At 42.5% G+C, this 13,993-nt stretch overlaps 1 protein-coding gene across 1 annotated transcript in view; it reads right to left on the reverse strand.

The window, feature by feature from the left end:
• Positions 1–13,993, reverse strand: part of LOC140738180 (cilia- and flagella-associated protein 54-like) — a 90,337-nt gene that overhangs the window by 11,548 nt on the left and 64,796 nt on the right. Inside the window, exon 10 of the mRNA XM_073065297.1 lies at positions 8,744–8,839. Within this exon, the coding sequence (XP_072921398.1) occupies positions 8,744–8,839 (96 nt within the window). The remainder of the gene's footprint in view (positions 1–8,743; positions 8,840–13,993) is intronic.

Here is a 13,993-nt window from a genome sequence, read left to right on the forward strand (position 1 = left end):
TAAGAAGGAAGGAGCTTAAGAGGCCATGAGAAGGCCTTGGCGTGCAGAATTAAGGAAAACCCTAAGGCATTCTACAAGTATGTGAAGAGCAAGAGGATAAGACGTGAAAGAATAGGACCTATTAAATGTGACAGTGGGAAAGTGTGTATGGAACCGGAGGAAATAGCAGAATTACTTAATGAATATTTTATTTCAGTATTCACTATGGAAAAGGATCTTAGTGATTGTAGTGATGACTTGCAGCAGACTGAAAAGCTTGAGCATGTAGATATTAAGACAGAGGATGTGCTGGAGCTTTTGGAAAGCATAAAGTTGGATTAGTCGCTGGGACAAGAAAAAATGTACCACAGGCTACTGTGGGAGGCAAGGGAGGAGATTGCTGATCCTCTGGTGATGATCTTTGCATCATCAATGAGTACGGGAGAGGTTCCTGAGGATTGGAGGGTTGCAGATGTTGTTCCTTTATTCAAGAAAGGGAGTAGAGAAAGTCCAGGAAATTATAGACCAGTGAGTCTTACCTCAGTGTTTGGTAAGTTGATGGAGAAGATCCTGACAGGCAGGATTTATGAATATGATTAGGAGTAGTCAGCATGGCTTTGTCACGGGCAGGTCGTGCCTTATGAGCCTGATAGAATTTTTTGAGAATATGACTAAACACATTGATGAAGGTGGAGCAGCAGATGTCGTGTATATGGATTTCAGCAAGGCATTTGATAAGGTACCCCATACAAGGCTTATTGAGAAAGTAAGGAGGCATGGGATCCAAGGGGACATTGCTTTGTGGATCCAGAACTGGCTTGCCCACAGAAGGCAAAGAGTGGTTGTAGATGGGTCATATTCTGCATGGAGGTCGGTTACAAGTGGAGTGCCTCAGGGATCTGTTCTGGGACCCTTACTCTTCGTGATTTTTATAAATGACCTGGATGAGGAAGTGGAAGGATGGGTTAGTAAGTTTGCTGATAACACAAAGGTTGGGGGTGTAGTGAATAGTGTGGAGGGCTGTCAGAGGTTACAGTGGGACATCGATAGGATGCAAAACTGGGCTGAGAAGTGGCAGATGGAGTTCAACCCGGATAAGTGTGAAGTGGTTCATTTTGGTAGTTCAAATATGATGGCAGAATATAGTATTAATGGTAAGACTCGACAGTGTGGAGGATCGGAGGGATCTTGGGGTCCAAGTCCATTGGACGCTCAAAGCAGCTGCACAGGTTGACTCTGTGGTTAAGAAGGCATATGGTGTATTGGCCTTCATCAATCATGGAATTGAAGTTAGGAGCCGAGAGGTAATGTTGCAGCTATATAGGACCCTGGTCAGACCCCACTTGGAGTACTGTGTTCAGTTCTGGTCGCCTCACTACAGGAAGGATGTGGAAGCCATAGAAAGGGTGCAGAGGAGATTTACAAGGATGTTGCCTGGATTTGGGAGCATGCCTTATGAGAATAAGTTGAGTGAACTCAGCTTTTTCTCCTTGCAGTGAAGAGGATGAGAGGTGACCTGATAGAGGTGTACAAGATGATGAGAAGCATTGATCATGTGGATAGTCAGAGGCTTTTTCCCAGGGCTGGAATGGTTGCTACAAGAGACAGGTTTAAGGTGCTGGGGAGTAGGTACAGAGGAGATGTCAGGGGTAAGTTTTTTACTCAGAGAGTGGTGACTGCATGGAATGGCTGCCGGGAAAGGTGGTGGAGGCAGATACAATAGGGTCTTTTAAGAGGCTTTTCGATAGGTACATGGAGCTTAGTAAAATAGAGGCCAATAGGTAAGTCTAGTAATTTCTAAGGTAGGGACATGTTCAGCACAACTTTGTGGGCCAAAGGGCCTGTATTGTGCTGTAGGTTTTCTATGTTTCTATGAAATAATGATGAAGCTTTATAAGACACTAGTCCAGCCCAAAACTGTGGAGTATTGTCAACAGTTTTGCGCCCCATATCTCAAAAAGGATGCATTGTCATTGGAGAGAGTCCAGTTGTTCACGAGGATGATTCTGGGAATGAAGGGGTTAACATATGAGGAGCATTTGGCAGTTTTGAGCCTGTACTTACTGGAATTCAGAAGAATGCAGTTGGGGGATCTCACTGAAACCTACCGAATGTTAAAAGGACTAGATAAGGTGGATATGGAGAGAATGTTTCCTATGATGGGGGTGTCCAGAACTAGAAGGCCCAGCCTCAGAAGAGAAGGGTGACCCTTCAGAACAGAGGTCAGGAGGAACTTTTTTTTTAGCCAGAGAATACTTTATTTGTGGAATGCTCTACCACAGACAGCTGTGGAGGCCAAAACTGTGGGTATATTTAAAGCAAAAATTGATATCCTGATTGGTCAGGGCATCAAAGGCAGGTGTATGGGGTAGATTGGGATCTAAGATCAGCCATGATGGAATGGCAGGGCAGATTCAATGGGTTGAATTGCCTAATTCTGCTTCTTTGTCTTATGGTCTTCATCACAGAAAAACCCCTTCACTTCCACCACAACTTTCCAAGGGAAAAAACACATCTTTATCGCCACTGCTTAAAAAATAACACTGTGGGTCAGCTTCCAGCCTTCCAAAAGTGATAGGATACTTTGATTGTCTTAACTACTTAGCCTCCCAGCTTTAGCAGGTTATAGAGTCATAGAAAAGGCCCTTTGGCCCATCTATTTATCACCGAGATAATTAACGTAATGTTAGAAAGCTCCACCTGCGGAGGGATGAAACAAGGTTTACTGATTAATAAAAAGAGAATTTAAGACAAAAGCAATGCGAGGAGAGAAACGCAGCAACGATTAGAGCTGAAGACATGAACTGTTAAGAGTGGAATTAGTAGTGAGTATCTTTACCCTACTAACTTGAAAACCTCAGGGTGAAACCCTTGGAGGAGAGACAATAGCGAATAAAGATTTATTGAAGCTACGGATCTAACACGCAGCAGCTATAATGAGACAATATCGGCAGCGACACGTATCCAAAATTCCTACCGTGTAGTCGGGAATTAGTTCTGTAAAATCATACCAAGGAATTTGGTCAAGTTTTTGTACAAGTTTGTGAATTGACTTGCCGTGGATGATAAACTACTTCATTCCAATGAACCAAGAATGAAGATGGCGAACTACCCAAGATTCAATGAACCAGTGTGGGAATGAAATGTGTATTGATTCAAAGGATTTAATAACATTGGATGTACAAGTTTATTTTCATTCAAAAAATCCAAATTTGATTTTCTGCAAGAGCTGATTATTTTAACTGAATGAGATTTACTTTAGTTTAAAAATTGCGATGTTGGAGAATTGTCATGAAAGGAGTACAATTGTGTATATCTGATTTTTAAATTTGAATTTAAACTTATAGATATACTGCCTGGAACTAAAACTGAAGTTAACTATAATACTTGTGAATATGAATTATATTTGGTTCTCTAACTAACTAGGGAAAAGTAAAAAGGAAAGTTTAGTCGGTAGACTTTTAAATAGGGAATAACACTAGGTCTAATTAGAGAGATTAGAGTAATAAAGGAATCTCACTGATTCTAATTAAAAAAGAATTTGTGTTGGTTTGATATCTAAGATTTGAAACTGAAACAGTGTTTGAATTTTAAATTGTTCTTACTCATGTAAATATTTTGTACATATTGTTTCTTTCCTTATAAACAAACCACATTGCCAGAAGTGTGTGGCTTCTACTCACTGCCTCCTTCCGATACCTAGAATCTTTTGATGGCCTACTGGCATCTGATGTAGTACTGCGTAATTTGATTTTCTCAAAGAGTGCAGCGACCAGTCACATGCCTTAAGACAGGAGCTACACAGGAGTTACATATTCCATGCCGAACCATTTAAACTGCCTACTCCCATTGACCTGCACTAGAACCATAGCCCTCCATACCCCTACCATCCATGTACCTATCCAAACTTCTCTTGAATTTTATAGTCATAGAAAAAATAGAAAATCTACAGCACAATACAGGCCCTTCAACCCACAAAGCTGTTCTGAACATGTCCTTACCTTAGAAATTACCTAGGGTTACAAATATCCCTCTGTTTTTCTAAGCTCTGTGTACCTATCCAGGAGTCTCTTAAAAGACACTATCATATGTGCCTCTACCACCATCGCCAGCAGCTCATTCCATGCACTCACCACTCTGTGTAAAAAACTTACCCCTGACATCTCCTCTGTACCTACTTCCAAGCACCTTAAAACTGTGCCCACTCATGATAGCCATTTCAGCCCTGGGAAAAAGCTTCTGACTATCCACACTATCAATGCCTCTAATCATCTTGTACACCTCTATCAGATTACCTCTCATTCTCCGTCACTCCAAGGAGAAACGGCCAAGTTCACTCAACCTATTCTCATAAGGCATGCTCCCCAATCCAGGCAACATCCATGTAAATCTCCTCTGCACACTTTCTATGGTTTCCACATCCTTCCTATAGTGAGATGACCAGAACTGAGCACAGTACTCCAAGTGGGATTGGACCAGGGTCCTATAGAGCTGCAACATTACCTCTCATCCCTTAAACTCAATCCCACGATTGATGAAGGCCAATGCACCGTATGCCTTCTTAACCACAGAGTCAACCTCCGCCGCAGCTTTGAGAGTCCTATGGACTCGGACCCCAAGATCCCTCTGATCCTCCACACTGCCAAGAATCTTGCCATTAATACTATCTTCTGCCATCATATCTTTCCTACCAGAATGAACCACTTCACACTTATCTGGGTTGAAATCCATCTGCCACTTCTCAGTCCAGTTTTGCATCCTATCAATGTCCTGCTGTAACCTCTGACAGCCCTCCAAACTATCCACAACTTCCACATTCCACCATTTCCTCATCCAGGCCATTTATAAAAATCACAAAGAGTAGGAATCCCAGAACAGATCCCTGAAGCACACCACTGGTCACCGACCTCTATGCAGAATATGACCCATCTACAACCACTCTTTGCCTTATGTGGGCAAGCCAGTTCTGGATCCACAAAGCAATGTCCCCTTTGACCCCATGCCTCCTTACTTTCTCAATAAACCTAGCATGGAGTACCTTATCAAATGCCTTACCAAATCAAATTGCTGAAATCCATATACACCGACATCTACTGTTCCACCTTCATCAATGTGTTTAGTCACATTCTCAAAAATTTCAATCAGGCTCGTAAGGCACGACCTGCCTTTGACAAAGCTATGCTGACTATTTCTAATCATATTATGCCTCTCCAAATGTTCATAAATTCTGCCTCTCAGGTTCTTCTTCATCAGCTTACCAACCACTGAAGTAAGACTCACTGGTCTACAATTCCCTGGGCTATCTATATGCCCTTTCTTGAACATCCGCAACCCTCCAATCCTCTGGACCCTCGACTGTCCCCACTGATGATGCAAAGATCATTGCCAGAGGCTTAGCAATCTCCTCCCTCACCTCCCACAGTTGCCTGGGGTACATCTCATCCAGTCCTGGTGACTTATCCAACTTGATGCTTTCCAAAAGCTCCAGCACATCCTCTTTCTCAATATCTACATGCTCAAGCTTTTCAGTCCACTGAAAGACATCCCTACAATCGTCAAGATCTTTTTCTGTAGGGAATACTGAAGCAAAATGTTTATTAAGTACCTCTACTATCTCCTCTGGTTCCATATACACTTTTCCACTGTCTCACTTGATTGGTCCTGTTCTCACACATCTTATTCTCTTGCTCTTCACATACTTGTAGTATGCCTTGGGGTTTTCCTTAATCCTGTCCACCAAGGCCTTCTCATGGACCCTTCTGGCTCTCCTTATTTCATTCTTAAGCTCCTTCCTGCTAGCCTTATAATCTTCTAGATCTTTATCATTACCTAGTTTTTTGAACCTTTTGTAAGCTCTTCTCTTCTTCTTGACTAGATTTACAACAGCTTTTCTACACCACAGTTCCTGTACCCTACCATCCTTTCCCTCTCTCATTATAATGTTCCTATGCAGAACTCTATGCAAATATGCCCTGAACATTTGCCACATTTCTTCCATACATTTCCCCTGAGAACATCTGTTTCCAATGTATGCTTCTAAGTTCCTGCCTGATAGCCTCATATTTCCCCTTACTCCAATTCAACTCTTTCCTAACTTGTCTGTTCCTATCCCTCTCCAATGCTATGGTAAAGGAGATAGAATTGTGATCACCATCTCCAAAATGTTCTCCCACTGAGAAATCTGACACCTGACCAGGTTCATTTCCCAATACCAGATCAGGTACAGTCTCACCTCTTGTAGACTTATCTACATGTTGTGTCAAGAAAGTGAGCACACCTAACAAACTCTGCCCCATCTAAACCTCTCACTCTAGAGAGATGCCAATTGATATTTGGGAAATTAAAATCTCCCACCACAACAACCATGTTATTATTACAACTTTCCAGAATCTGTCTCCCTATCTGCTCCTCAATGTCCCTGTTACTATTGGGTTGTCTATAAAAAAAACACCTAGTTGAGTTATTGACCCCTTCCCCGTTCCTAACTTCCACCCACAGGGACTCTGTAGACAATCCCTCCATAACTTCCTCCTTTTCTGCAGCCGTGACACTACCTCTGATCAAAAGTGCCATGCCCCCACCTCTTCTGCCTCCCTCCCTGTCCTTTCTGAAACATCTAAAACCCAGCACTTGAAGTAACCATTCCTGCCACTGAGCCATCCAAGTCTCTGTAATGGCGACAACATCATAGCTCCAAGTACTGATCCATGCTCTAAGCTCATTCACTTTGTTCATAATACTCCTTGCATTAAAATAGACACATCTCAAACAACTGGTCTCAGCACATCCCTTCTCTGTCACCTGCCTATCCTCTCTCTCACACTGTCTCCAAGCTTTCTCTATTTGTGAGTACAAATGAAAAGTACAAAGGAAATCCATAGTCAACACTGAAACATGGTTAAAATTAAATCTATAGTCAACACCCAGTACTGGGATAATGGAAATACTAAAAAGAGGTATTTTGCGGTGTACAGCATGGTAGGTTAATGTCAGGTAATTAGGACTTGGAGGGTCAGAGGAAGGCAAGACTGAACAGGACCTAATCATGGGATAAAGCAATAACCATCAAAAGCAAGTTTTGTAATCAGGTCAGCCAAGGATACAGGAAAGGGAAGGGAAATATATTCAGTTAAACTACATTTATTTCAATGCACGAGGGTTACCAGGTAACCAGGTTACCAGGTAAATTGGACAAATTCAGAGCATGGATTGCCTCTGGGGACTATGATGCTATAGTCATAACAGAAACATGACTGGTGAAAGGCAGGCCTGGCAGCTCCAACATTCCACAATACAGATGCTACAGGTGTGACACAGATACAGGTAAGCAAGAGGGAGTGTAGCCTTTTTGAAACGGGAGGATGCAATATCAGCTTAGAGATGATATTCTTAGGGCCATATGAGGCTAGTGGCCACGGCTTATCTCCATCTACATGGCAAGTCAGGCCATATGAGGCTAGTGTCCCCTACTTATCGCTGTCTGTATGTCCAGTCAGGCTCTATGAGGCTAGCATCCTCTGCTTATCTCCATCTATGTGTGCAGTCAGGCCATATGAAACAAAAGGGGAGGGCCACTCTAGTGGGGCTGTTTTATAAACACGCCCCAGAAGTCAGCAAGAACTCGAGGAGCAGGTGTGTAGAGAACTTGTTCATAGTTCTAAGAGTAACAGAGTTGTATTAGCAGAGATTTTAATACTGGCCCACAGAGTATTAAGGGCCTGGATAGTGTGGTATTTGTGAAAATGCATCCAGGACAGTTCCCTGAGCCAATGTATAGAGGGGCCTACTTGGGAGAGTGCCAACTTAGTGAATAAGGTTGGATAAATAACTGAAGCTGAACTCAGGAAGCACCTTCGCTCCAATGATAGTAATTCTGTTAGTTTGATAGTGATGGAAAAGCAGAACACAGGTACACAGGTTAGGATCCTAAACTGGAGCATGGCTAATTTGGGGGGAATTGGGAAGGATCTATTAGAGATTGACTGAAAGAGCTTATTTGAAGGGAAAGGAATGAATGGAAAGTGGGAGGCTTTTAAGATCACAGGTTCCTCAAGCAGCATGTTCCTGTTACGATGGCAAGTTTAGGGCACCCTGACTGATGAGAGATATAGATGCTCACGTCAATAAAAATAATTTAAAAAATGCATTGGGCTTAGGAAGTCAGGGATGAATGAACCTCTTGATGACTGTAAAACTCTAAGTCAGTGGTAAAGCCAGAAATAAACTACCGGATAGAGTGTCAGAAACACTGTTATAGGAAAGATGTGGTTAAACTGGGAAAAATGCAGAAAATATTTATCAGCATGTTGCTAGGACTAGAAAACCTGAGTTAGAAGAAGTTGGCCAAGCTAGGTCTTTATTCCTTCAAACATAGGAAAATGGAAGCAACCTAGTGGCATAAATAAGGAGGTTTTATTTTCCCTGGGTCAAAGAATCCAAAGCAAAGGACCATAGGTTTAGGGTGAAGGGTAAAGATTTAAAAAGGACCTGGGAGTCAACTATCACGCAGAGGGTGGTGAGTATATGGAGTGAGAAATCAGAGGAAGTGGGAGTCACATTAGTACCATTTAAGAAACACTTGGACAGGCACGTGGAAGGATGTGGGCTGAACACAGTGAATTGGGATTAGCTAGATGATTGGTGTTGACTCATTGGGTTGCAGAGGCTGTAACCGTGCTGTGTAGCTCTGTGAATCTGAGCGTCTTTCTCTCCCCAAATTCTTTGGTCATACAGAGAAGGATAACAAATTCAGAATGTGCCTCACCATTAGCTGCAAGTTCCATGAGGGAACTTGTTGGCTTTAATCCGCCAAATGGATCAGTACAAGCCGCGGAACTGAGATGAGTATTACCACCACCACCTACAACAAAGCACATTTCAGTATATTTATCATTATAACAGTAGTTGTATATATTGCACACTTGAGTATTCATTGTAATGATTAATTCCCAATACAATCAGGCCCATCTGAGGAACTTACAGCTTTTTCACGTGGTGTTATCAGTGCAGTTTGCAAACCTCACACGACAGTATAGTTCACATATGCATTTTAAAGCTTACTAAATAAACCACTTTTCAGTAAATTAACACTGGCAATTAAACAACTGATGCTGTGCTGACATCAGGGCTCTAATTCTTCGGGAAGACTGATACACAATCGTTAGTTTCTCCTAATTTGAAACATGCAGACTTGAGATTACTGTGAGAGCTTGAATTCTGCTGGCCAAAGTTGATTCTTTGCAGGCAAAGGAGTTAATACTATTGTCCATTACAATTGTTACAAAAAAAAATTCACATAGAATTTCTTGCTTTGTTCAACAGTAAGTATAAATTTAATCTGGAAAAATACAACAAAATAAAAGTTTTTCCTGCAGATACCTCTTAAGAAAATTTTACTGGCATTTGGATTTGAATTGTTTTATTATTATCACATGCACCAAGATATGGTGAGGAAAAACTTGACTTGCATACTGTTCAAATCATTACACAGTGCATTGAGGTAGAACAAGGCAAAAAAAATAACAATGCAGAATAATGTGTAACAGCTACAGAGAAAGTGTAGTGCAAGTAAACAATAAAATGCAAGATCGTAACAGAGTCGCTTGTAAGGTCAAGAGTCTATTTTATCGTACTAGGAGACTATTTAATAATCTTATAACAGTGGAGATGACTGTCCTTATTAAAAATGGACACTCTATTTTGTAAACATAGCTATCTACGTTTTTTTCCCCATTCATCATTATCCAAACCGCAACATTTTGAAGCTCCCCACAATAACCACAAGCTGGCTGCTGAAAGACTGGCGCTTTCACAGGCATGTGCAGAACACTGATAATGAGCACTTGATTTGGGAGGTCAAACTTCCAATTGTTGCATTCTTTCAGGAAAGTGATTATCTCAGAAAGTTAGCTGTGATGTACAGCTAGCTTTGTTTATGCAGCAAGCTTTCTCCTATGTTGAAAGAGAAAGTATGGCATACTGGGAGAGAACAAGGCTTTCAAACTCTTCAGAAGATGTCTGTGATGCACCATCAATAACTCTCTGAGACGTGAGGCGAGATATCGGCTTTTATTGACTGGAAGAAAGAACAAGCAGCAATTGACCACCATGATACATCCTGGAGACTGAGGGCCGGGCTCAGGCCCCAATCGCCTTTATACTGGGGTCTGTGGGAGGAGCCACGGTCAGTGGGAAGAGCCACAGGAGCAGTCAGTGGGGGGGCGTGTCCAGACAGGTATACGTAGTTCACCACAGTCTGCAAGACAGATCACAATCATATATTTCCCTATCAACCACGGCAATCACTTGCATGCAATAAATTAGAATCATATTAGTGGTAAAACAGTTGCCACCTCCTAACAGGAACATAAAAACGTAGAAAACCTACAGCACGATACAGGCACTTCAGCCCACAAAGCAGTGCTGAACATGTCCTTACCTTAGAAATTACCTAGGGTTACCCATAACCCTCTATTTTTCTAAGCTCCATGTACCTATCCAGGAGTCTCTTAAAAGACCCAATCGTATCCGCCTCCACCACTGTCGCCAGCGGCCTATTCCACGCATTCACCACTCTCTGTGTAAAAAAACTTACCCCTGACACCTCTGTACCTACTTCCGAGCACCTTAAAACTGTGCCCTCTCGTGCTAGCCATTTCAGCCCTGGGAAAAAGCCTCTGACTATCCACACGATCAATGCCTCTCATCATGTTGTACACCTCTATCAGGTCACCTTTCATCCTCCATCGCTCCAAGGAGAAAAGGCAGAGTTCACTCAACCTATTCTCATAAGGTATGCTCCCCAAATCAGGCAACATCCTACTAAATTTCCTCTATGGTTTCTACATCCTTCCTGTAGTGAGGCAACCAGAACTGAGCACAGTACTCTAAGTGGGGTCTGACCAGAGTCTTATAGAGCTGCAACATTACCTCTCAGCTCTTAAATTCAACCCCATGATTGATGAAGGCCAATGCACCGTATGCCTTCTTAACCACAGAGTCAATCTGCGCAGCAGCTTTGAGTGTCCTATGGACTCAGGCCCCAAGATCCCTCTGATCCTCCACACTGCCAAGAGTCTTACCATTAATACTATATACTGCCATCCAATATGACCTACCAAAATTAACCACCTCACACTTATCCAGATTGAACTCTATCTGCCACTTCACAGCCCAGTTTTGCATCTTATCAATATTCTGCTGTAACCTCTGACAGCCCTCCACACTATCCACAACACCCCCAACCTTTGTGTCATCAGCAAATTTACTAACCCATCCCTCTACTTCCTCATCCAGGTCACTTATAAAACTCATGAAGAGTAGGGGTCCCAGAACAGATTCCTGAGGCACACCACTGGTCACCGACCTCCACACAGAATATGACTCATCTACAACCACACTTTGACTTATGTGGGCAAGCCAATTCTGGATCCACAAAGCAATGTCCCCTTGTATCCAATGCCTACTTACTCTCTCAATAAGCCTTGCATGGGGTACCTTATTAAATGCCTTGCTGAAATTCATGTTACACTACATCTACTACTCCAACTTTACCAATGTGTTTAGTCACTCCTCAAAAAATTCAATCAGGCTCGTAAGGCATGACCTGCCTTTGACAAAGCCATGCTAACTAATCCTAATCATATTATGCCTCTCCAATTGTTCATAAATCCTGCCTCTCAGGATCTTCTCCATCAACTTACCAACCACTGAAGTAAGACTCACTGGTCTATAATTCCCTGGACTAGCTCTATGCCCTTTCTTGAATAAAGGAACAACATCAGCAATCCTCCAATCCTCTGGAACCTCTCCTGTTCCCATTGATGATGCAAAGATCATTGCCAGAAGCTCAGCAATCTCCTCCTACGCCTCCCACAGTAGCCTGGGGTACATCTTGTCCAATCCTGGTGACTTATCCAACTTGATGCTTTCCAAAAGCTCCAGCACATCCCCTTTCTTAATATCTACATTTTCAAGCTTTTCAGTCCGCTATCAGTCATGCTTACAATCGCCAAGATCGTTTTCCATTGTGAATATTGAAGCAAAGTACTCATTAAGTACCTCTGCTATCTCCTCTGGTTCCATACACCCTTTTCCACTGTCTCACTTGATTGGTCCTGTTCTCTGACATCTTAACCTCTTGCTCTTCACATCATTGTAGTATGCCTTGAGGTTTTCCTTAATCCTATTTTACATAGTTTTTTGAACCTTTCGTAAGCTCTTCTCTTCTTCTTGACTAGATTTACAACAGTCTTTCTACACCACGGTTCCTGTACCCTACCATCCTTTCCCTCTCTCGTTCAAAAGTACCTATGCAGAACTCTACATAAATATGCCCTGAACATTTGCCACATTTCTTCCGTACATTTCCCCTGAGAACATCTGTTTCCAATGTATGCTTCCAAGTTCCTGCCTGATAGCCTCATATTTCCCCTTATTCCAATTAAACGCTTTCCTAACTTGTCTGTTCCTATTCCTCTCCAACGCTATGGTAAAGGAGATAGAATTGTGATCACCATCTCCAAAATGCTCTCCCACTGAGAAATCTGACACCTGACCAGGTTCATTTCCCAATACCAGATCAGGTACAGTCTCACCTCTTGTAGACTTATCTACATATTGTGTCAAGAAACCTTCCTGAGCACACCTAACAAATTCCACCCCATCTAAACCGCCTGCTCTAGAGAGATGCCAATAGATATTTGGGAAATTAAAATCTCCCACCACAACAACCATGTTATTTATTAATCCTTTCCAGAATCTGTCTCCCTATCTGCTCCTCAATGTCCCTGTTACTATTGGGCGGTCTATAAAAAAAACACCTAGTTGAGTTATTGACTCCTTCCCTGTTCCTAACTTTCACCCACAGAGACTCCGTAGACAATCCCGCCATAACTTCCTCCTTTTCTGCAGCCATAACACTATCTCTGATCAACAATGCCACGCCCCCACCTCTTTTGCCTCCCTCCCTGTCCTTTCTGAAACATCTAAAGCCCAGCACTTGAAGTAACCATTCCTGCCACTGAGCCATCCAAGTCTCTGTAATGGCGACAACATCATACCTCCAAGTACTGATCCATGTTCTAAGCTCATCCGCTTTGTTCATAATATTCCTTGCATTAAAATAGACATATCTCAAACCATCGGTCTGAGCACGCCCCTTCTCTATCACCTGCCTATCCTCCCTCTCGCATTGTCTCTAAGCTTTCTCTATTTGTAAGCCAACCACCTCTTCCTTCATCACTTCAGTTCGGTTCCCACCCCCCAGCAATTCTAGTTTAAACTCTCCCCAAAAGCCTTTGCAAACCTCCCCACCAGGATATTGGTGCAACCTGTCCTTTTGTACACCTGCCCCAAAAGAGGTCCCAATGATCCAAAAATCTGAATTCCTGCCCTCTGCTCCAATCCTTCAGCCATGCATTTATCCTCCACCTCATTCTATTCCTATACTCATCATCACATGGCACAGGCAATAATCACAAGATTACTAACTTTGTGGTCCTGCTTCTCAATTTCCTTCCTAAATCCCTGTAGTCTGTTTTCAGGACCTCCACCCTTTTCTTATCTATGTGATACCATGACCTCTGGCTGTTCTCCTTCCCACTTCAGGATATCGTGGATGCGATCAAAATCATCCTGGACCCTGGAAGGCAAACTACCATTCATGTTTCTTTCCTGCGTCCACAGAATCACCTGTCTGGCTCCCCCTAACTATAGAGTCCCTTATCACTGCTGCCATAATAGTTGTAATGTGGTCAAGTGAGACATCTCCCTATTCCCACTGTTCCTTGATAGCGGTTTGCTCACACTGGAGATCAAGTTGCTGCTGACTGACCAGTTCTGATGGAATAAGGCTGAGACTCCATAATGGCACAAGGTCTTTAAATGGCCACATCCTGTGCCTTCATAAGAATAGACCCCTGAACACAGGAGCTCTCTCTAACAAGCACAAACATTTTCCTTTGTGTAAGGTATGACTCCGAGGAAATTATTATTAGAGACAGCAAATGGATTT

This window comes from Hemitrygon akajei, chromosome 14, assembly GCF_048418815.1.
Source record: "Hemitrygon akajei chromosome 14, sHemAka1.3, whole genome shotgun sequence".
Lineage (NCBI taxonomy): Eukaryota > Metazoa > Chordata > Chondrichthyes > Myliobatiformes > Dasyatidae > Hemitrygon > Hemitrygon akajei.